This window comes from Cydia pomonella, chromosome 27 (assembly GCF_033807575.1).
Source record: "Cydia pomonella isolate Wapato2018A chromosome 27, ilCydPomo1, whole genome shotgun sequence".
Taxonomy (NCBI): domain Eukaryota; kingdom Metazoa; phylum Arthropoda; class Insecta; order Lepidoptera; family Tortricidae; genus Cydia; species Cydia pomonella.
In genome coordinates, this window is record NC_084729.1 from 2,117,336 (window position 1) to 2,140,323 (window position 22,988).

Sequence of the window (22,988 nt, forward strand, 5' to 3'; positions counted from 1 at the left end):
ATGCCAGGTAAGACGCTTGGTGCCTTAGTGACCTGCATACTAACGCTACTATCGAAGATTACACCACGGAAATTACCGGCAGCGTACTGTCTGAAGGCTCGCAAGTCACCGATAAGCTCAGGGGGTCTAGTATACCATCTATCTATTGGTAACCATAGTTACTATGCACGTATCACATACTGTACTGAACTGAACGGTCCGAAGTCACAGATATGCCCAGTAAGCCGTCTTTGGACACCATAGTAAACTTACAGCAAAACTGCCGAGCGTTACCACGACGAAGAATAACCATCGAGGACGATACCACGGAAATCACCGGCAACCCACTGACTGAAGGGTCCGAACCGAAGTCACTGATATCCTACTGGACGAAATAAAAACACGGACTGTAGGCTGGTTTATTACGCCTTAATTACAGATAAATCCAATTATAAAAACTAATTCGGGAATTTCGGTATTCGTCCGTTGACGGTAGAGTAGGTAAAGCCGTCGTGCTCTGTCCGCCGCCCGCGCGTCTTCTTCCGTGCGTATGTACAGAACTCAACAAGTGGTTTTCAGTAGGTAACCAAAGTTATAAGAAAACTTTACGAACTAAACTCCGATATATCTGATGGCGACTGTACAATATGTTTGGACAGCTATGAAAGAGCCGTTTCCACATATAGGGACCGTGCGCGTTGAAGGGCCTGCCATCTTGTGGCCTGAATCGGAATCATAAACATGTACATTTTCACGTCACGTCACGTGTTTTCTTGTGCATAGTAGGTTCTGCTATCTTGTGGGCTACATCGGAACAATAAACATCAAATTTACGCCTCGCGCCAAAAATCTGACAGCTCCTGTGCTGCCTCTACAGTTCATGCACGCTCCCTATAGGTATAGTCATTTTCGAATGGGAAGGGTAGACTGACACACACGTCAAAAAGTGACTTTAGGGTTTTGACAATACAAATTAGTAACAATTTTTTACGATAGTAGATAGATAGATAGATACAATCTTTATTCAACCATAACTTACATGCTTTGTGACATAAACAAATAAAAAGAGGGAAAGAAAATTTACACTAATATCAATAACAATGTATTACGTGTCTTATCTTATTTTTAGATTAGTAGAGATATTAGTAGAGGGTCATGTATTGTGGTAAAGAATAGGCGCTGACTCAGTATAAATGCTGTGGAGACCACAGCGCTGATCTTCCGTCAGAACCGAGGAATAGGTACGAGGAATTTTATCGAAAACTCACACCCATCCCTCCCATCCCTATTTTTGTTTTCTCCTTCAAAGCTTTAGTTAAATAATAACCATAAACTAATCATTATCCGTCCAAATATCGGTCGCAAATTTACAAAAGAGGTTTCATTCGGTAGCTTAAGGACTCCGGCATAAGTCAACCCTATCCTGTGTCTGATAGCGGATAGACTTGACTGCCCGTATATGAAACACTGCTGCGAAAGGCATGTTTTCAGCAGTGTATACACATTGTGCTAATTTATAAATAGATATTGGGAGCGTGCACGACTGTCACGCAACCTAGTGTCCGCAATTCTAGGGAAAAACGTCAATTCACTACATCTTATAAAACTACTCCAAAACCAAAAACTACTGAACGGATTTTCATACGACTTTCATCTATCAATAGAGTGATTCTTGAGGAAGGCTTAAGTATATAACTTGTTAAGGTTTTGTGTAAATTGTTTGAAATATAACGATGTTGTCGGAAAAAATCATGCTGGCTAGGAGCTTTAATCGAAAACGCTGCCTAATCCGTTTGAGCTATAACAACACAATGTATGGTGGAGTTGTTTCTCATTCATAGGTCTACAAAAAAGTCCGCGATGTGAAATGTCTATCTTTTAAGGATAACTTACTATATCCATTCTTAACTTCTAGAAAAAGATCACGTAATATGTGGCATTTGCAAAGCTATTTACATGGATACATTATTAACAATTATCAAAATAAATACGTTAGTTATATTAAGCATTTCATACAGATTACAATGGTCCCTTACACCATCACTACATACCCACACACCATAAATAATGTCGGTATTTTCGTTTGCATGTTTACATATTGTCGAACCTTCTTAAAGTTGGTATAGAGTTCCAAGACACTTGAAATAGACGCCAATGAGTTACGTGAATGTTAAATGAAACGGTAAGAACATGGAGTTAATCTGTCTGGCCTAGTGAGTAGTGACCCTGCCTATGATGCCGATGGTCCCGGGTTCAAATCCTGGTAAGGGCATTTATTCGTGAGATGAGCATGGATATTTGTTCCTGAGTCATGGGTGTTTTCTATGTATTTAAGTATTTATAAATATTTATATATTATATATATCGTTGTCTAAGTACCCTCAACACAAGCCTTATTGAGCTTACTGTGGGACTTAGTCAATTTGTGTAATAATGTCCTATAATATTTATTTATTTAATCTAAAGGGTATCTATCTAAGTGGAAACTTGCAAGATTTTTTCATGAAAGTTTCTATAAAATTTTGGAAATTTTGACATTGTTCTGCAACTTGCACATGATATCTGTACGTATATCCCTAGCTTTTACCTCTACAGGATTCTACTTCCTTATTCCTATTTTATCCCGCCTCTCAGTCGGTAACCATAGTAACCGAACGAAAAGGGCACAGCCTAAAAATACGTAATTAGGTTTCAAACTTCAGTTAGGAGAAAAGTCTCTTTGTCCTAACAAGAAAATGGGAAAAAGGATAAGTTAAGGACTTTTAAGAAAGGAATACTTTAGTCATTATATTTTAAGTAAAATAAACTATATACATTGTTAAAGAGACTAGAAAGTGATCAATAGATGGCGAGTTAAGTAGTTTTAAAGCCAATCCGTCAGGGAGTCCAATCATTACGAAGTGTTTTTCACGACTACTGTGAAGAATTACATTGTGCAACGAGGGGGGTAAGTGAAATTTAGGAAGTGAGGGTGGTAATTCCCGACATTCGCAGTCTGGAGGGAATTAAAGACTCGAGTTTGCAACATTTATACACAATGTTTTTCATCACTCGACGTGGTATTTCTTAATTCCAAAATGTAAGAAAATAATCGAAACATCCTAATGTGTTAGTTCTTAAGTTACGAAGTTTTTGTTAGTCTTTAGTCATTGTAATGTTAATATGTATTAATTAATATTTGTAACGCTTTGGCTTGTTAGCTGTAAGTTACAGATGTTTACCTGATATAAAGAATAAAGAATAATAAATAAAACATCACACTTGCAAAGAATAAAAAAAAATTAAGCGGAATTATTCTTAAATACATATCAGGTGACATATCAAACATTCGTCCACCATATTGTCATTTGTTGACAGGTTAGGCATCGAAGGCACAGACCTATTCGGCATTCAGCCACGATTGAAAGTTACGTAAAAATATTTTAAACGGCCATTAAATTAATCAAATTAAATATTTTTAAACATAAACAAACATATTAAATTATTAACGGCAGTATTTTTTAAGTAAAACTCATTTACGCTACGTGGTTTGTACGAATTAGTGACGTAATAAATAAAAAATTATAGCTCCCTAGGGAGTTAGTCGATGCCTCACCTAAACCCTCACTTAAATGTGAAAAAAAATCACCCCTATTTTACAAGCTTTTATTTACTTTCACCTGACCGTTGTCTGCTTGTAATCAAATCTTGCAAGTTAAATTTGACCCACTTCCCGGTTTCCGATTGAGCTGAAAATTTGCATACACATGTAAGTCACAACAATGCAATATTATGGTTCCATCGAGATGATCTGATGATGGAGACAGGAGGTGGCCATAGGAACTCTGTGATAAAACAACGTAACCTAATTGTGTTTGGGGTTTTTAGAATTGTCTCAATGAGTATTAGTTACTTGTGGAAAGAAAAGTACAGTCAGCGATAAAAGCTTGTACCAAAAATGAATTTTTTGCCAAAAACTTATTATGATGCCAATCGAAAGAATGGACAGAAAAAATAATTCTTCTTAGTATTTTAAAAGAAAGGAACAACGTAAAATGTTTGAGTCAAATTTCAAGAAAATTATTAAGTCGGTTCGATTCCCAGATGAAGCAAGTAATTCTTAGAAAATCTTTAAATGTAGAATTACTGACTTTTAAAAATAACGTAAAGTCTTCTTTCAGCAAAATATCCTAATAACGATATTTAAGGTACTTTCCCTTGATGTCCCATAGTCTTGGGACGCCCTGTATATTACCACCTAATTACCACCACAAGTTCATAGCCATAATGAACCATATTACTACTGAAATACAACCTTATTTTAGTAGTAATATATAATTTCTGTTTAATCATTTTTTAGTAATTAGTGACTTTTGCTTGTCACCTGACCATATGCAAAGTATGTATGTGCAAAGTTTCATACTCATTACAATCCAACACGTAGTTTTAAAATGAGAATGTAACTCAGTTTGTATGGGAAGGTGAAATGCGAGCTTGCTGAGGACTCTAAAATTTAAAATTGTTTATTTTGTTGCCAATTAATATTGATAAGTTATTTTCTTTACAGAGCTAGAAGAAGAGGAGCCTATAGGCGTGGAGAACACAGATTTCGTGCTGTACGTGAGCGCGGTCGAAACGGAGAGGTGCCGGCGCGGCCTCACCGTGGCGTATGCTTCGCATTGTCAGCAGGAAAGCGCGCTAGACAGGTACAACCATTAAAAATACGGAGATGCCGTAAAATATGCCTACTTTGCTCCAAAACTCGTAATTTATTAACTTACTTACTGCTGTGGCGCAGCGACACCAAAGACCGCCATGCTTTTCTGTCCAAAACCGTTTCTGTCCAGTCGACGGCGCCGAGTTCGCTAAGGTATTTTTACACTTCGTCTCTCCATCGGTACCTAGGGCGTCCAGACGGTCTTCGGCCATTTGGAACTCCAGTGTACGCCCTCCAGACCCCACGATCTACACCCATCCGGACTACGTGCCCGAGCCATCGGAGTCTGCCGGCTTTCGTTTCTCCAATGATGTTCGGCTCGGACAACAGATCTTCAATCTTCTGGTTCCTGCGGAACTAGGAGATTTAATACCGACTGCGGGAGACTGAGTAATCTAATTTAAATTCTAAAATTAATTTAATGTGGTAGGTATGTTGATAATGTTGATATATATACAGCGCGTTTTATTTCCGTTAATTTCAAGGGTGCATTCCTGAGCTTAAATTAAGTATCTTTCTCATAGAAACCGGTATTCTAATTAACTCCATTTCGGAGATAATCAATAAATTATTTTTATCTTATAAGGCCCTTACATACGAGCGTGTACTTGCCTTAGGGTCTCTTTATATATTGATTACTTATTGTTTAGTACGAGTTCATACATTTGCTACTAAACGTACTATCTCGGACGATCGATGTTCGAAATGACATTTACATGTCACAGTTTTTAATTGTTTTGTTGAATTAAATGTAATGCCCGTGTTCATCATGGGCCACAGCATCTTTGCAGATGATAGTTGCAGCGAATAAGGAGGGATTTTGAGGAAGTAGTCTACAGCCTATATGTCTGTATAGACCAATGGCCGATCGGTATTTCTTGCCGCATCGATCACACATATGTCTTGACTCCTGGGGTGGTCCAGCAGCTCTGTGAGTTCGCTTCTTCTTGCCCGTGTTACAACAACGATCACAAATCAAAATTAAAAATAAATTAAATTATTTTTTTAAATTAAAAATGTCATTTAGTGTCCTTAAACGTACTTACTCATGCTCTGCAGTTAACGGAATTAAATAAAAACTCCGTTTATATGCTGAGCCGCCAGACCTTACTTATATTCTTTTTTTTTTAATTGATTAATAAAACTTAACTTATGAATAAAATGTACGGGATAATATAGTGTTAGTATGTACTTTTAGTGTCTGCATGCTTGCTATATTGGCCCGACGGCCACTTGTCCGGTACAAGGTGCTAAAGGTTGGTAAAAATAATACTAAATTAAAAATTGATATGCAACATTGCCAGACCATTTCCGCCGGTGGTAACTTTTACCAGATACTTTAGCGCCACCGGAGATACTTTGTTTTTTTTTTCTGATTCGCACTAAACGCTACGCATCCAGCTTTATCATGCGAACGGCTAAGGAGTGGAATTCACTTCCTGCAAATCTATTCCCAGTCCGCTATAACTTGGACCTTTTTAAATCGAGAGTGAATAGACATCTTTTAGGTAAGCATGTTCCATCCTAGACTACATCGGCACTTTCCATCAGGTGAGATTGTGGTCAAATGCTTACCTTATCGTAATAAAAAAAATTACAGTTGCCTTGCACACGTTAGCAACAGTTCTCCCATAAGAGATTGTTCTGCTCACCTCAACCCTCCATAGTTAGAGGCTCTTTATACTATAAACCGTACAGGTGAACAATCCTTTGCCATCGTATTTTCTCGGAAACGTTCGTATTTGTCATCAACCTTAGTACTTTATGTACCGAGACTGACTGAAATAGCATTACACATTCGTGTGTTTCCGTGAAAATACGATGGTAAAAGATTATTAAATACAACTATAATCGGGCTATCTTTTCAAACAATATACTTACTTGTAACTTATGTATTTAACTTTCAGACCAGTGGCCGGCCACGCAAACTTCTGCCCCGGCGAGCTGTCCACCAAGTACCGCGACCTCCCGAGCCTGTTGTCCACCGTGCAACACGAGATGTTACACGCGCTGGGTTTTAGCGTGTCTCTGTTTGCGTTCTACAGGTAAACACTCAATTTGGGTAATAATCTCATTCTCCTGGCGATAACATCATTCTCTTGGCAATAACAGCATTCTCCTGGCGACCTCATTGTCCTGGTTAACCTTACACGCGCTGGAATTTAGCGTGTCTCTGTTTGCGTTCTACAGGTAAACACTCATTTTGGGTAATAATCTCATTCTCCTGGCGATAATATCATTCTCCTGCCGACCTCATTGTCCTGGCCAACGAGGTTCCTTCCAAGGCTATTTGTCCACCGTGCAGCACGAGATGTTACACGCGCTGGGTTTTAGCGTGTCTCTGTTCGCGTTCTATAGGTAAAGCCTCATTTTTGGGTAATAATCTCATTCTCCTGGCCATAATATCCCCTTTTGATGATATCGCCTTTGGAATAGTCTCCCTGTCAAAATTAGACAGTGTCCGAACAGGTTTGCTTTTAAAAAATCCTTACGTGAGCACTTTGCTGGCAGTACTGGTAAATCTTAATGTTTCTGCTTTGTAAGTTCATCTGATTTCATATACTTCGCGACCCTCAGGACGTCTCCGTACTTGACTCGTACATACTTTACGAATTTTACGATGTCTTCGACCTTCGTAAGGTGATGTAGACTTTACACATACAGCAGCGTCGTCGGTGTTACAGGACGCAGCAAATGGATGGGTCCAGTCGGTGCGGTAGGTGTATTCCCATCTGTGCCCACCTACAGGCCAGGGGGCTGGCATAGATGGGAATGATTAGTCCCCGGCTAGTCCCCGGTCCTCAAATGGGAATTAATCCTTTCCATCGGTGTTATTCCTATCTTTCTTATTGTACAAATGTCGATTTTGATAGTTCCTATATTGAACAATCCAATTTGTGAAATAAAAATCATAATATAATGTACCTACTTGACGCGGTTCAGCATTAAATAATCCCTCCCATCTGTGCCTGGCTGGGACAGATGGGTATGAAACTATTCCCATCTGTGCCCGCCCCCTGACCGGTGCGGGTACCACACTGATTCTGAATCTGACTAGCTGGCTAATATTATTATTTAATTTCAGAGACGATAACGGCGAGCCGCTCATGGAGAGGCGGCCGGACACGGGAAATCCGCCCCTCGATGAAGAGTAAGAAACTAATTAGTCTATATATGTATATGGCAATGATTACGACGTTTCACATATACCTAGGTATGGTTAGTATGGTATATCGAATCGAGTGGTTATTCACATGTTTAAAAAAAAAACACTTTAATTCAGACAAAAGTCCATAATACAATAAAGTAAGAATAATAATTAAAATACGATAAAATTAAACTTATACTAATAATTGCTTCAGTCTATAGGTATGACTCGTCACATTAAATTACATTATTTTTGCAATGTAATGGCCTAATATACTCAAATAGTGGATTTATCAGTTCTGCTACTTGACAATAGATGTCGCGACAAACAAAAAATGTAATGCTCAACAATTTTCAATTAATATTATAACCGGATTAACAGGAACTCTGTTCAACTCCCTCTGCTATATTATTTGTAAATTGTTAAGCAATATAATTTTCGTCAGTTGCGACACTTAAGACATCTAGTGTCAAGTAGGGGTACTGATAATTCCGCTACTCGATGCTAGATGTCGACTAACAACATAATAAGCGTTTTGGTAACAAAGCTGATGTATGGAGTGAGCACTTTATATGTACTCGTACTTTGTTCTCTATGGTCCTGGGCTCTGGGGGCCTACCGCGAAAACCGAAATTCGCAATTTGCGGGGATCTTTCTCTTTTACTCTCACTAACACGTAATTAGAGTGACAGAGAAAAATGCCCGCAATTGACGAATTTCGATTTTCCCGGTAGCCGCCCTGATCCCGATAATGAATGAACACAGATATTTGTTCCTGAGTCATGGGTGTTGTCTATGTATTGAAGTATTTGTACCCATAACACAAGCTTTCTTGAGCTTATCGTAGGGTTTAGTAAATTTGTGTAAGAATGTGTCATAAAAAAGGGGCCTCCTCTATTCAAGCACGCTCCTATATTTGCCCCAATGAATTTACCATACTCTCGTAAATTTAAAGACTGACCACTCTGACCAGTAATATATGATCACGCGCCATATTGCGGAATTCCATTGGAACTAAATTTTTCAAACTAAACTGAACTGTCACATGAAAATAACAGCGCCCTCTTGACAATGATCATATATTTCTGGTCGGGCTTTAAATACAAACTGCGTTAGGTCTTTTGCGCTGTGGGACCATAAACATTCCGTGCATACTTACTTATATTATCTGTAAGACTGGTCCTTAATATTAAATCACTGATCACAGGCTGCAGATCCACAAGTGGTCGGACCGCGTTGTCCGAAACGTCACCAGGAAGAAATGGATGATTCGCGGCGGCTACATCGAACGGACTTTTCACATGATTGTTACGCCGAGAGTCGTCAAAGAGGTTCGTTTTTATTCTGAGTGTCGCGTACTTTAATACTATTCTACACATTATTTACAAGTGGACCGCGTTGTTCGAAACGTCACCAGGAAAAAAAATTATAATTCATGCTGCTAAATAGAGCGGGCCCCAAGAGCGTAGCCAGCTAGTTGAAGACGGGGGGAGGGGCTAAGTTGATATCGCCGGAGGACTAGGGGGGGGGGGGGGCAGACGCCGTAAGAGCCATACATTGTATATAAAATTTGAGCTCTAGGGGGGATGCAGCTACTCCCCCCCCCCCCTGCCTGTATCTGCCTACGCCCATGGCGGGATCCTCCATATGATCGTCACGCAGAGAGTCGTCAAAGAGGTTAATTTTCATTCTTGTACAAATTTATTACGATAAAAGTATTTTGTAACTACGATCTTTTTTTTTTGTCAAACACACGACAGTTATACGACCAAATCCAAGGACCTTACGTACATTAAAACTGGACGCTCCGTCTAGGAGTCTCTTGATGCACGAAATATGAAGTGTATTTGCACATATGTATTTGAATCCGACGAAGTAGGTCGCTGATAATGAAGTATTGCATTACTTTTAACCCGTTGAAATAAAGTCACATTAAAATTATGATTATGACGTAATTAAATTCATTCATTCATTCATTCTGTACGCAGGTCCGAGAGCACTTCAACTGCTCAACCCTGGAGGGGGCGGAGCTGGAGGACCAAGGGGGGGACGGCACCGCGCTCACACACTGGGAGAAACGACTCTTTGAGGTCTGTATACCTTTGTATACTGTTATCTTTCACATCTTTATGTCGAAGAGGTATATTTTAAGGTAGGAAGAGTTGTACTCTAAGAAAAATTGTGCTTCCCTCTCTATGTCACTCCACGCATATATTATGCAGTAACTTTGCTCTGCTTAGCAGAACTTCATGTTTGTTCAGTTACCACAAAGTACAAGTATGGCGCCGTTTAGTGTGATCTAATTCGGTATTACAGCCGAATTAAATCACACACTCGACAGTACGATTTTTTCCTAAATTTTACATTTGTACAATCAATCTTTATCAATAGTCCTCTTGTTTTTTATTTATTTATGACCGGGATTCTAGCCCTTTAAGCCAGATCTCATCCAACAAAACTGAAATCAGTTAAAATGTATGCTTTCACCATACCACCACGCTCATTATCTTCGTCTTCGTCAAAAACCTCGGCCAATGGTCATATGTATTGTATGGACTGACGTTTATCTGACAATTATTTGAACGTTACAAATAGCCATACATTTGACGTGCCCCTCACAAAAATCGGCAGACTGTTTTGTACAGAAAATTACAGACAAGGCGTCTCCAGTTGTTAAATCCTCCAAGCCATTTTATAAAAACCTCTGTCAGTTGCAAACCCCATTGAAATATTTGCTTTTTTCAGAACGAAGCCATGACTGGCACCCACACGCAGAACTCTGTCTTCAGCCGCATCACCCTCGCGCTAATGGAGGACACGGGCTGGTACCGCGCCGACTACAGTGTGGCAGCGCCTTTAGACTGGGGCCGGGGACTCGGCTGCCAGTTCGCTACCACGTCGTGCAAGCAGTGGCTGAACACGCAAAGGTTGAGGTATAGCTTGTATTGTAGTGTCTCACCTGCCGACTAGTGTGGCAGCGCCTTTAGACTGGGGCCGCGGACTCGGCTGCCAGTTCGCTACCACGTCGTGCAAGCAGTGGCTGAACACGCAAAGGTTGAGGTACAGCTTGTATTGTAGTGTCTCACCTGCCGACTAGTGTGGCAGCGCCTTTAGACTGGGGCCGGGGACTCGGCTGCCAGTTCGCTACCACGTCGTGCAAGCAGTGGCTGAACACGCAAAGGTTGAGGTACAGCTTGTATTGTAGTGTCTCACCTGCCGACTAGTGTGGCAGCGCCTTTAGACTGGGGCCGCGGACTCGGCTGCCAGTTCGCTACCACGTCGTGCAAGCAGTGGCTGAACACGCAAAGGTTGAGGTACAGCTTGTATTGTAGTGTCTCACCTGCCGACTAGTGTGGCAGCGCCTTTAGACTGGGGCCGCGGACTCGGCTGCCAGTTCGCTACCACGTCGTGCAAGCAGTGGCTGAACACGCAAAGGTTGAGGTACAACTTGTATAGTGTCTCACCTGCCGACTAGTGTGGCAGCGCCTTTAGACTGGGGCCGCGGACTCGGCTGCCAGTTCGCTACCACGTCGTGCAAGCAGTGGCTGAACACGCAAAGGTTGAGGTACAGCTTGTATTGTAGTGTCTCACCTGCCGACTAGTGTGGCAGCGCCTTTAGACTGGGGCCGCGGACTCGGCTGCCAGTTCGCTACCACGTCGTGCAAGCAGTGGCTGAACACGCAAAGGTTGAGGTACAGCTTGTATTGTAGTGTCTCACCTGCCGACTAGTGTGGCAGCGCCTTTAGACTGGGGCCGCGGACTCGGCTGCCAGTTCGCTACCACGTCGTGCAAGCAGTGGCTGAACACGCAAAGGTTGAGGTACAGCTTGTATTGTAGTGTCTCACCTGCCGACTAGTGTGGCAGCGCCTTTAGACTGGGGCCGCGGACTCGGCTGCCAGTTCGCTACCACGTCGTGCAAGCAGTGGCTGAACACGCAAAGGTTGAGGTACAGCTTGTATTGTAGTGTCTCACCTGCCGACTAGTGTGGCAGCGCCTTTAGACTGGGGCCGCGGACTCGGCTGCCAGTTCGTTACCACGTCGTGCAAGCAGTGGCTGAACACGCAAAGGTTGAGGTACAGCTTGTATTGTAGTGTCTCACCTGCCGACTAGTGTGGCAGCGCCTTTAGACTGGGGCCGCGGACTCGGCTGCCAGTTCGCTACCACGTCGTGCAAGCAGTGGCTGAACACGCAAAGGTTGAGGTACAGCTTGTATTGTAGTGTCTCACCTGCTGACTAGTGTGGCAGCGCCTTTAGACTGGGGCCGCGGACTCGGCTGCCAGTTCGCTACCACGTCGTGCAAGCAGTGGCTGAACACGCAAAGGTTGAGGTACAGCTTGTATTGTAGTGTCTCACCTGCCGACTAGTGTGGCAGCGCCTTTAGACTGGGGCCGCGGACTCGGCTGCCAGTTCGCTACCACGTCGTGCAAGCAGTGGCTGAACACGCAAAGGTTGAGGTACAGCTTGTATTGTAGTGTCTCACCTGCCGACTAGTGTGGCAGCGCCTTTAGACTGGGGCCGGGGACTCGGCTGCCAGTTCGCTACCACGTCGTGCAAGCAGTGGCTGAACACGCAAAGGTTGAGGTACAGCTTGTATTGTAGTGTCTCACCTGCCGACTAGTGTGGCAGCGCCTTTAGACTGGGGCCGCGGACTCGGCTGCCAGTTCGCTACCACGTCGTGCAAGCAGTGGCTGAACACGCAAAGGTTGAGGTACAGCTTGTATTGTAGTGTCTCACCTGCCGACTAGTGTGGCAGCGCCTTTAGACTGGGGCCGCGGACTCGGCTGCCAGTTCGCTACCACGTCGTGCAAGCAGTGGCTGAACACGCAAAGGTTGAGGTACAACTTGTATAGTGTCTCACCTGCCGACTAGTGTGGCAGCGCCTTTAGACTGGGGCCGCGGACTCGGCTGCCAGTTCGCTACCACGTCGTGCAAGCAGTGGCTGAACACGCAAAGGTTGAGGTACAGCTTGTATTGTAGTGTCTCACCTGCCGACTAGTGTGGCAGCGCCTTTAGACTGGGGCCGCGGACTCGGCTGCCAGTTCGCTACCACGTCGTGCAAGCAGTGGCTGAACACGCAAAGGTTGAGGTACAGCTTGTATTGTAGTGTCTCACCTGCCGACTAGTGTGGCAGCGCCTTTAGACTGGGGCCGCGGACTCGGCTGCCAGTTCGCTACCACGTTGTGCAAGCAGTGGCTGAACACGCAAAGGTTGAGGTACAGCTTGTATTGTAGTGTCTCACCTGCCGACTAGTGTGGCAGCGCCTTTAGACTGGGGCCGCGGACTCGGCTGCCAGTTCGTTACCACGTCGTGCAAGCAGTGGCTGAACACGCAAAGGTTGAGGTACAGCTTGTATTGTAGTGTCTCACCTGCCGACTAGTGTGGCAGCGCCTTTAGACTGGGGCCGCGGACTCGGCTGCCAGTTCGCTACCACGTCGTGCAAGCAGTGGCTGAACACGCAAAGGTTGAGGTACAGCTTGTATTGTAGTGTCTCACCTGCTGACTAGTGTGGCAGCGCCTTTAGACTGGGGCCGCGGACTCGGCTGCCAGTTCGCTACCACGTCGTGCAAGCAGTGGCTGAACACGCAAAGGTTGAGGTACAACTTGTATTAGTGTCTCACCTGCCGACTAGTGTGGCAGCGCCTTTAGACTGGGGCCGCGGACTCGGCTGCCAGTTCGCTACCACGTCGTGCAAGCAGTGGCTGGACACGCAAAGGTTGAGGTACAGCTTGTATTGTAGTGTCTCACCTGCCGACTAGTGTGGCAGCGCCTTTAGACTGGGGCCGCGGACTCGGCTGCCAGTTCGCTACCACGTCGTGCAAGCAGTGGCTGAACACGCAAAGGTTGAGGTACAGCTTGTATTGTAGTGTCTCACCTGCCGACTAGTGTGGCAGCGCCTTTAGACTGGGGCCGCGGACTCGGCTGCCAGTTCGCTACCACGTTGTGCAAGCAGTGGCTGAACACGCAAAGGTTGAGGTACAGCTTGTATTGTAGTGTCTCACCTGCCGACTAGTGTGGCAGCGCCTTTAGACTGGGGCCGCGGACTCGGCTGCCAGTTCGTTACCACGTCGTGCAAGCAGTGGCTGAACACGCAAAGGTTGAGGTACAGCTTGTATTGTAGTGTCTCACCTGCCGACTAGTGTGGCAGCGCCTTTAGACTGGGGCCGCGGACTCGGCTGCCAGTTCGCTACCACGTCGTGCAAGCAGTGGCTGAACACGCAAAGGTTGAGGTACAGCTTGTATTGTAGTGTCTCACCTGCTGACTAGTGTGGCAGCGCCTTTAGACTGGGGCCGCGGACTCGGCTGCCAGTTCGCTACCACGTCGTGCAAGCAGTGGCTGAACACGCAAAGGTTGAGGTACAGCTTGTATTGTAGTGTCTCACCTGCCGACTAGTGTGGCAGCGCCTTTAGACTGGGGCCGCGGACTCGGCTGCCAGTTCGCTACCACGTTGTGCAAGCAGTGGCTGAACACGCAAAGGTTGAGGTACAGCTTGTATTGTAGTGTCTCACCTGCCGACTAGTGTGGCAGCGCCTTTAGACTGGGGCCGCGGACTCGGCTGCCAGTTCGCTACCACGTCGTGCAAGCAGTGGCTGAACACGCAAAGGTTGAGGTACAGCTTGTATTGTAGTGTCTCACCTGCCGACTAGTGTGGCAGCGCCTTTAGACTGGGGCCGCGGACTCGGCTGCCAGTTCGCTACCACGTTGTGCAAGCAGTGGCTGAACACGCAAAGGTTGAGGTACAGCTTGTATTGTAGTGTCTCACCTGCCGACTAGTGTGGCAGCGCCTTTAGACTGGGGCCGCGGACTCGGCTGCCAGTTCGCTACCACGTCGTGCAAGCAGTGGCTGAACACGCAAAGGTTGAGGTACAGCTTGTATTGTAGTGTCTCACCTGCCGACTAGTGTGGCAGCGCCTTTAGATTGGGGCCGCGGACTCGGCTGCCAGTTCGCTACCACGTCGTGCAAGCAGTGGCTGAACACGCAAAGGTTGAGGTACAGCTTGTATTGTAGTGTCTCACCTGCCGACTAGTGTGGCAGCGCCTTTAGACTGGGGCCGCGGACTCGGCTGCCAGTTCGCTACCACGTCGTGCAAGCAGTGGCTGAACACGCAAAGGTTGAGGTACAGCTTGTATTGTAGTGTCTCACCTGCCGACTAGTGTGGCAGCGCCTTTAGACTGGGGCCGCGGACTCGGCTGCCAGTTCGCTACCACGTCGTGCAAGCAGTGGCTGAACACGCAAAGGTTGAGGTACAGCTTGTATTGTAGTGTCTCACCTGCCGACTAGTGTGGCAGCGCCTTTAGACTGGGGCCGCGGACTCGGCTGCCAGTTCGCTACCACGTCGTGCAAGCAGTGGCTGAACACGCAAAGGTTGAGGTACAGCTTGTATTGTAGTGTCTCACCTGCCGACTAGTGTGGCAGCGCCTTTAGACTGGGGCCGCGGACTCGGCTGCCAGTTCGCTACCACGTCGTGCAAGCAGTGGCTGAACACGCAAAGGTTGAGGTACAGCTTGTATTGTAGTGTCTCACCTGCCGACTAGTGTGGCAGCGCCTTTAGACTGGGGCCGCGGACTCGGCTGCCAGTTCGCTACCACGTCGTGCAAGCAGTGGCTGAACACGCAAAGGTTGAGGTACAGCTTGTATTGTAGTGTCTCACCTGCCGACTAGTGTGGCAGCGCCTTTAGACTGGGGCCGCGGTCTCGGCTGCCAGTTCGCTACCACGTCGTGCAAGCAGTGGCTGAACACGCAAAGGTTGAGGTACAGCTTGTATTGTAGTGTCTCACCTGCCGACTAGTGTGGCAGCGCCTTTAGACTGGGGCCGCGGACTCGGCTGCCAGTTCGCTACCACGTCGTGCAAGCAGTGGCTGAACACGCAAAGGTTGAGGTACAGCTTGTATTGTAGTGTCTCACCTGCCGACTAGTGTGGCAGCGCCTTTAGACTGGGGCCGCGGACTCGGCTGCCAGTTCGCTACCACGTCGTGCAAGCAGTGGCTGAACACGCAAAGGTTGAGGTACAGCTTGTATTGTAGTGTCTCACCTGCCGACTAGTGTGGCAGCGCCTTTAGACTGGGGCCGCGGACTCGGCTGCCAGTTCGCTACCACGTCGTGCAAGCAGTGGCTGAACACGCAAAGGTTGAGGTACAGCTTGTATTGTAGTGTCTCACCTGCCGACTAGTGTGGCAGCGCCTTTAGACTGGGGCCGCGGACTCGGCTGCCAGTTCGCTACCACGTCGTGCAAGCAGTGGCTGAACACGCAAAGGTTGAGGTACAGCTTGTATTGTAGTGTCTCACCTGCCGACTAGTGTGGCAGCGCCTTTAGACTGGGGCCGCGGACTCGGCTGCCAGTTCGCTACCACGTCGTGCAAGCAGTGGCTGAACACGCAAAGGTTGAGGTACAGCTTGTATTGTAGTGTCTCACCTGCCGACTAGTGTGGCAGCGCCTTTAGACTGGGGCCGCGGACTCGGCTGCCAGTTCGCTACCACGTCGTGCAAGCAGTGGCTGAACACGCAAAGGTTGAGGTACAGCTTGTATTGTAGTGTCTCACCTGCCGACTAGTGTGGCAGCGCCTTTAGACTGGGGCCGCGGACTCGGCTGCAAGTTCGCTACCACGTCGTGCAAGCAGTGGCTGAACACGCAAAGGTTGAGGTACAGCTTGTATTGTGGTGTTTCAGTCTGACACAGGCACAACATGCAATTCTTTGATTCTCGTCAACGCGTGGTGGATCGCACTTTTTTACATGGTACTTTCGTACGGCAGATTAAGTCCAATAGGTATGTCTAAGATCTTGAGAACCTAATATTGTCTTTGATTACCGCAATTACTCATGAAATACGCGTATAATCAATCCAAAAATCCATAGTTTTGTTTTATCTTCAGAGCCTATTTAATTTTTTAGACTAACTATAATTAATTTCGTCACACTTAAATTGAAAGATTTCTCTCTTTTCCAAGCGATACACTGGATAATACAACGGAGTAAGTAAAATTAATTATATAGATCATTTCTTAAACTCCGAACGCCTCCAAAGCACTTGCGCTCACAAATATATAAACTACTTAATATAAAATTACTTTATATGTGAGCGTATAGGTAATGTGTTTGGGGAGGGGCGCGTAGTTTTACGAGTATGATGTTTTATTTACGTTCTTTTTTACGTTCCTACCTTCATATGAATTACTTGTAACATAAGTATTTTATTTTTATTCACTTTTATAATGTTATTATTATTCGATTTTTATATACACAAGACATATTATGATGAAATGTTTTAATAGGTATTAGATATTTAGTTAAATTTAATATTGTGTGCCCTAACACCTTATTATGTAACTATGTTCGAGACTGCAATAAATAAATGAAATGAAATACCGTACCTATATAAGTAAAACCTGCAAAATTAATATTATGGCTGCATTCTTACATTTTGGCAGTATGTATTAAAATCCATATTTATCTTTACAAGCATCTCTGAAAAGGAATATGAAGAGTAAGTTGGTTATTATAATAACAAATTAAAAGTTTTATTTGTATTATGTGTACATATTCATTTTAATTGCACTGCAGCTTACAATGAGGATAAACTCGTAAAGGTTAACGCAGATGGCGCTGCAACGTTTAAGAATAGTTATTTGTGCAACAAGAGAAGAAAGTTGGTATTTCTTGCGAGGGACTCAAAAACACGAGATATAAATAACTTTGCTCTCTTGTGACACATACAACTTTTCACCTCAGTAGTGAGAACATATTAAATGTAAAAAAAAAACAACATCAAGTGAAGTTAACCACATTTATTTACATTCATGACTGAAAATTACAATCATCATTAGCTGGAAGAGATCCCTTTTAGGGATAAGTTCGCCTTTGTACATAACATTTTTTTTTTGTTTTGTCTGTTTTATGTTAACCTGGTTATGTGCAATAAAGAGACATACATACATACATCAGCATCATTATGACAAAAGCTTGCCTCACTCCCTAGAGTGAGGAAAATCGCACTTTCGTCACTCCCCGGAGTGACGAAAGAAGGCTTGTTCGAGTTGCTGAGGTGAAAAAATACATGTCATTAGATATCCCATATCCATAGAAACATATAACACATACTTATTAATGTTCTTTTCTGTGGGTTTGTTACCTCATTGGCAACAGAAGTTTGATGGTTTTTGCATTGGGTGAATCAACTTTTTTTGTTTTGTTATCCTGTCCCGTTGTCCAAGGGACAACAGTGGCACAGTTTGTTTGAAGAGACGTTGTATGCCGTTCTATTAACATGCTTAGTAGGGGGCCCATTATGGACATTGGTTATAACGGCCACAAAGACGCAAGTTTAATACATTGAAGTACCATAAAATCAGTATTTCAATGAACTTTTGTCCCCTGGACAACTAATCGTAACCATGGCAACGAGTGACGCTAAAAAGTTGATTCTCCCATTAATTTATATGTTTTTGTGTCCAGACGTAAGAATCCGGCGCCATTTTGTGAACGCATCAAGGGGGACCCGCTAAGGACAGAATGCTCGCCGCGACGCTCGGCCGTCGTGCTCTGTAACCTGGTCCGACATGAAAATATCCTGCCAAGAGCTTACCAGGTATTTTATTTATTTATTATTTTAAAAAGGCAACAAGGCCCATATTACAAATACTTCATAGTTTAACATACATGTACATTTTATAAAATGACTAAATTAAATCTAAAAGTCACATACACAATTTTTATACACACACAACTAAATTATTCAAAACTAAAGAAAAAACATAAAATTAAAACTAACCACTATTTAGGCGACAAAACGGCGTGTCTCCGTTGAATCGGCTGCTGTTGTGTCTTGCGTGGGTGTGTGATGTCTTGTGTGTTGTGTTTTATGATTAAATATCTATTCAAACATGAATTAGAACACGCGAATCTGAATAACAACAACTAAAGCCGACAACTGGCAGGAAGTGGCACAGGATCGGGACAGGTGGCATTCTCTCGTTTTGGAGGCCAAGACCCTCTTTGGATCACTGCGCCACGATAGTTAGTTTTAGTTAGTTAGTTAGAATCTGAATAACCATGGGCTCAGATTTTTTCGAAATCTGCACCCCCGAAAACCTAGAAAACATGACGACTTTTACGAATAAGTACATGATAACATTATCGTATATTTTTTTTTTTTTTTTTATTTGTGCATCAAGTAAATAATTTTATATAATCAATAGAAATCAGTACACAAAAAACTTAAATAAAACACTATTATTACAAAAAAAAAAAAACAAGCACCACTATATAAACACAAACTTAAAATTATTTAACTAAAGTAAAGCCCGTCCTGTGACATGCCTTGTCCAAAAGTCCCCATCACACTCGCAGCGTTGCCACGCTGTATGGCGATGGAGACCTGTTGGACAAGCCAAGACCCAGAACGGGGATCGTTCCCCCTCTCCCTTAGCCGCCGACCCAGTTCCCTGAACAATTGGGACGCCTCGCTGCACCAGGGTCCGGCTGTCTCGACAGCAATCGTATATTGCTTAGTATTTATCTAAACTTGGGTTAGGACCAATATTTATTGATTGTATTCTATGTATTGTATGATCTAGGTTATATTAGTTACATCATACGGTAACTCGTAACTCTGATTGCAAGCGTTAACGTTTGACTACTCAATTGGCTCATTGAATAATCACTGTCTATCAAACTCGGACAAATAACTATTAAATTTAACATTAAAAAAAGCCCTACGCCCTCTTTTAGAAAAGAGTTGATACTCTTCAAACTGCTGGATCGATTTCTATGAAACATAACTAATAACGACCGCAAAAAAACTCGCTTTTTACGTGAAAAAACCCGCATCAAAGTCGGTCCTTCCGTTGGAGAGCTACGACGCCACAGACAGACAGACATTGGCGTTAAACATATAACACCTCTCTTTTGGGGAGGGGGTGGCGTCTTTCGGGGGTCAAAAAGGTTAAATAAAGTTATTTACCTATATCCTTTATGTCTTTTTACTTTTCAGCACTTCGACACGCTGCCAAATGTGGCCCCAGGGGAAGAAGCGCACTACGGCGGCTCCGTCTCACTCGCGGACTACTGCCCTTATCTGCAGGAGTTCACGTGGAGACACAAGAGCGTCCTCATCAGAGGCAGCCGCTGTGAATACGAAGAGAATACACCCAGTAAGTCTGTGGCGTCTTTTCTGTGAGCGTTGTCACAATATTCTAACAGATGGCGTTAGCATTTCCTACATCGCGCTTACGGAGTTCTGAATGACAGTTACTATAAATACAAATCCATACAGCACCATATTGGACCCGGGTATGTCCTTAAACTACGTCCAAAATAGAGGTATGGGCATTGTGAATGTTATCTCGCTTTGTGTGGTAGGGCACAGCACAGCGGATGTCATTCCAGATCTAGAGCAGGGCCCAACTGGGGAAGTTACCTTAAAGAAAACCGCAGCCAAATAACACTAGACCCTACTCATAGCATTGTGTACCTAATTAAGTTTGTTAATATGTAATATTGTTACAGAGACCGACGTGAACTTCGCGCTGGAGAACTACGGCGCCCACTCCAAGTGCTTTGACCACAGCGACCGCGTGTGGGAGCAGAAATCTTGCCGGCAGGTAAGTACATAAATAAATATAAATAATAAATAAATATTATAGGGACATTCTTACACAAGACCAAATAAAATCTTATACTCGTCGCCACTGTTAAATTAAAGACGTGTTGCTCGACAAGTATTTATTACGCGACTGCCTACCCACTTATTACAAATATATAAGTATACCCATATATAACAACATTGACTAAGGTCTGTTTTTTTATTCCGTAGACTAAAATGACGTTTAATATGTAAGACATGACATTTCTTAGTACCACATGAAATGTCATTTTAGTCTACGGAATAAAAAAACAGAATTATAAGTCCTACGGTAAGCTCAAGAAGGCTTATGTTGTGGGTACTTAGACAACGATATATATACAGGTTGAATTTTAACCACCGTTCATACTGACTTTATTGGTGATTAATTCATGTTAGACACTAAGTAACTTACTGTGGGACTTAGTCAATTTGTGTAATAATATCCTATAATAAAAAAGAAAAGAAAGTAATGTAATGCTAATTAGCACGTAAGGCTGTCAGTGCTGATTGATTGAAATAAATATATGAATTCTTTTTGGTTCCTTTCGACTGTGACAAGTCAATCTTAATTTCGAACTCACAAGGAAAGGCACCCAACTGTCCGGTTCCGATTTGATTGATATTTGTATATGTTATAGAGTAGTCTAAAATAACAGACACGTATTTTTTTTAGCTGCCCAAACTCAACCTATTGGGAGAAATTGTCCTCCAAAGTACTAAAAAAATACTAAATCTTCTAACTCCTATAGAAAGTGATGCTCAAGCAACTTGCTAGTTAATGGCTGGTTTGAGTATATGTTTGAGAGCAGGAAAAATAATGAGCACATGTTTTGTTATATCGGCTGAAACTCATTTTATCCAAAAAAATCGACATTCGAAGTTTTATAATATCTTATCGCTAAAGGTACACATAAAGACGGGTGTTTTTTTAGGAATACTTGAGTTTAAGCAGATATAACAAAACATGTGCTCATTATTTTTCCTGCTCTCAAACGTATACTCAAACCAGCCATTAACTAGCAAGTTGCTTGAGCATCACTTTCTATACGAGTTAGAAGATTTAGTATTTTTGAGTGTCCGTTATTTTAGAGTTCTCTATAACATATATAAATATAAATCAAATCGGAACCGGACAGTTGGGTACCTTTCCTTGTCAATATAGCCAAATGATATAATATAACGAATGAGGTTTACACACACACAAACATATAAGTAACACACATTGTTAGTATAAGGATGACTTTTGACACACAGGGCTTTTGGGACTGGATCACGGGTGATATATTCGAGGTACGCAACTGAGTGACGCAAATATGTATGTTTGCCAAAAACGCAATAAGTTTAAAAAAACGCTAAAAATTGTGACGAAGCAAAGAGAATGTGAAATGGAGGTGTAATCAAATGGCGTTCTAAAAATTTTAATCATGTGTCGAATGATAGCAGTAAATTTACTGCGGCTACAAAGTTTTATTTGACAATCCACCTCTGGCAGCTCTATTTCAAATTCTCTGTGGTAACAGGCAGGGAAAATGCAAATAGCTTGTAAACATTGACTCAAAGTATACAGATGTCGCTAGTGACGTGTCACGATTGCAATGTTAAAATACTCTGTATCTTTAGGTATTTAAATAAAAGTAAACAAACAATTTGTACATTTTCGGGTAGTTATAACATTTATTGGTTAACCGACCTAATACAAAACCGCCTGGATCTGTCACTGACGTGACTTTAACCTACATTATTTGATCATGTAATGTTTTCATCTACCCTCAACTGGCTTAAAGCGCCATTTGAGGGTAGATTTTGTTTACCTTTATCTAAATACCTAAAGATACAGAGTATAGCTGTGAACGACGGATGGCCAGCTGGCGGAATTGCTAGTCTGTTGTACCGACAATCCAAACCAAAGATTTGGGATGGGATTTTTTCATTGTGATACAAGTCTGTATATACATTATACAATATAGGTGTTGCGGCTACTGCGAAGGATGAACCATTTTAAAAATGCGCGCCCCTCATAAGAACACCTAAAGCCCGTAGAAACACACATGCACACTGTTATGTGTTCTTATTACGTCATAATACGAGTATTACATCAGATGAAAACGTAAATGCTTCGGAGGGGCGAGCAGTCTAAAATTGATTTATCTAGTATAGGGACCGTGCGCGTTTGAGGGTCTGCCATCTTGTGGCCTGAATCGGAACAATAAACATTTACATTTACACGTCACGTGTTTTCTTGTGCATAGTAGATTCTGCCATCTTGTGGGCTACATCGGAACAATAAACATCACATTTACGCCTCGCGCTAAAAATCTGACGGCTCCTGTGTTGCCTCCTGCCTCCTACAGTTCATGCACGCTCCCTATAACAATAGGGTTGTTTCCAATTTTTTTAAACGCTTGTATTACGTTCTATAGTAACTAAAAGTTGCCCTAAAATTCAACCTTTATACCAAAAACGGCTTTAAATATGTTGAATTAACTAAATATATTTTGACAGATGCTTTCGCGCCCAAAACGCTCTTTGAAAAGTGTGTGACGT

General features: G+C 43.3%; 1 protein-coding gene across 1 annotated transcript in view; it reads left to right on the top strand.

Moving 5' to 3' along the window:
• LOC133532718 (leishmanolysin-like peptidase) overlaps positions 1–22,988 on the top strand; it is a 187,552-nt gene that overhangs the window by 157,238 nt on the left and 7,326 nt on the right. The window contains exons 7-15 of the mRNA XM_061871493.1: positions 4,526–4,664; positions 6,583–6,720; positions 7,761–7,826; positions 9,031–9,154; positions 9,812–9,913; positions 10,569–10,756; positions 18,275–18,407; positions 19,812–19,971; positions 20,327–20,421. Of these exons, the coding sequence (XP_061727477.1) occupies positions 4,526–4,664; positions 6,583–6,720; positions 7,761–7,826; positions 9,031–9,154; positions 9,812–9,913; positions 10,569–10,756; positions 18,275–18,407; positions 19,812–19,971; positions 20,327–20,421 (1,145 nt within the window). The remainder of the gene's footprint in view (positions 1–4,525; positions 4,665–6,582; positions 6,721–7,760; positions 7,827–9,030; positions 9,155–9,811; positions 9,914–10,568; positions 10,757–18,274; positions 18,408–19,811; positions 19,972–20,326; positions 20,422–22,988) is intronic.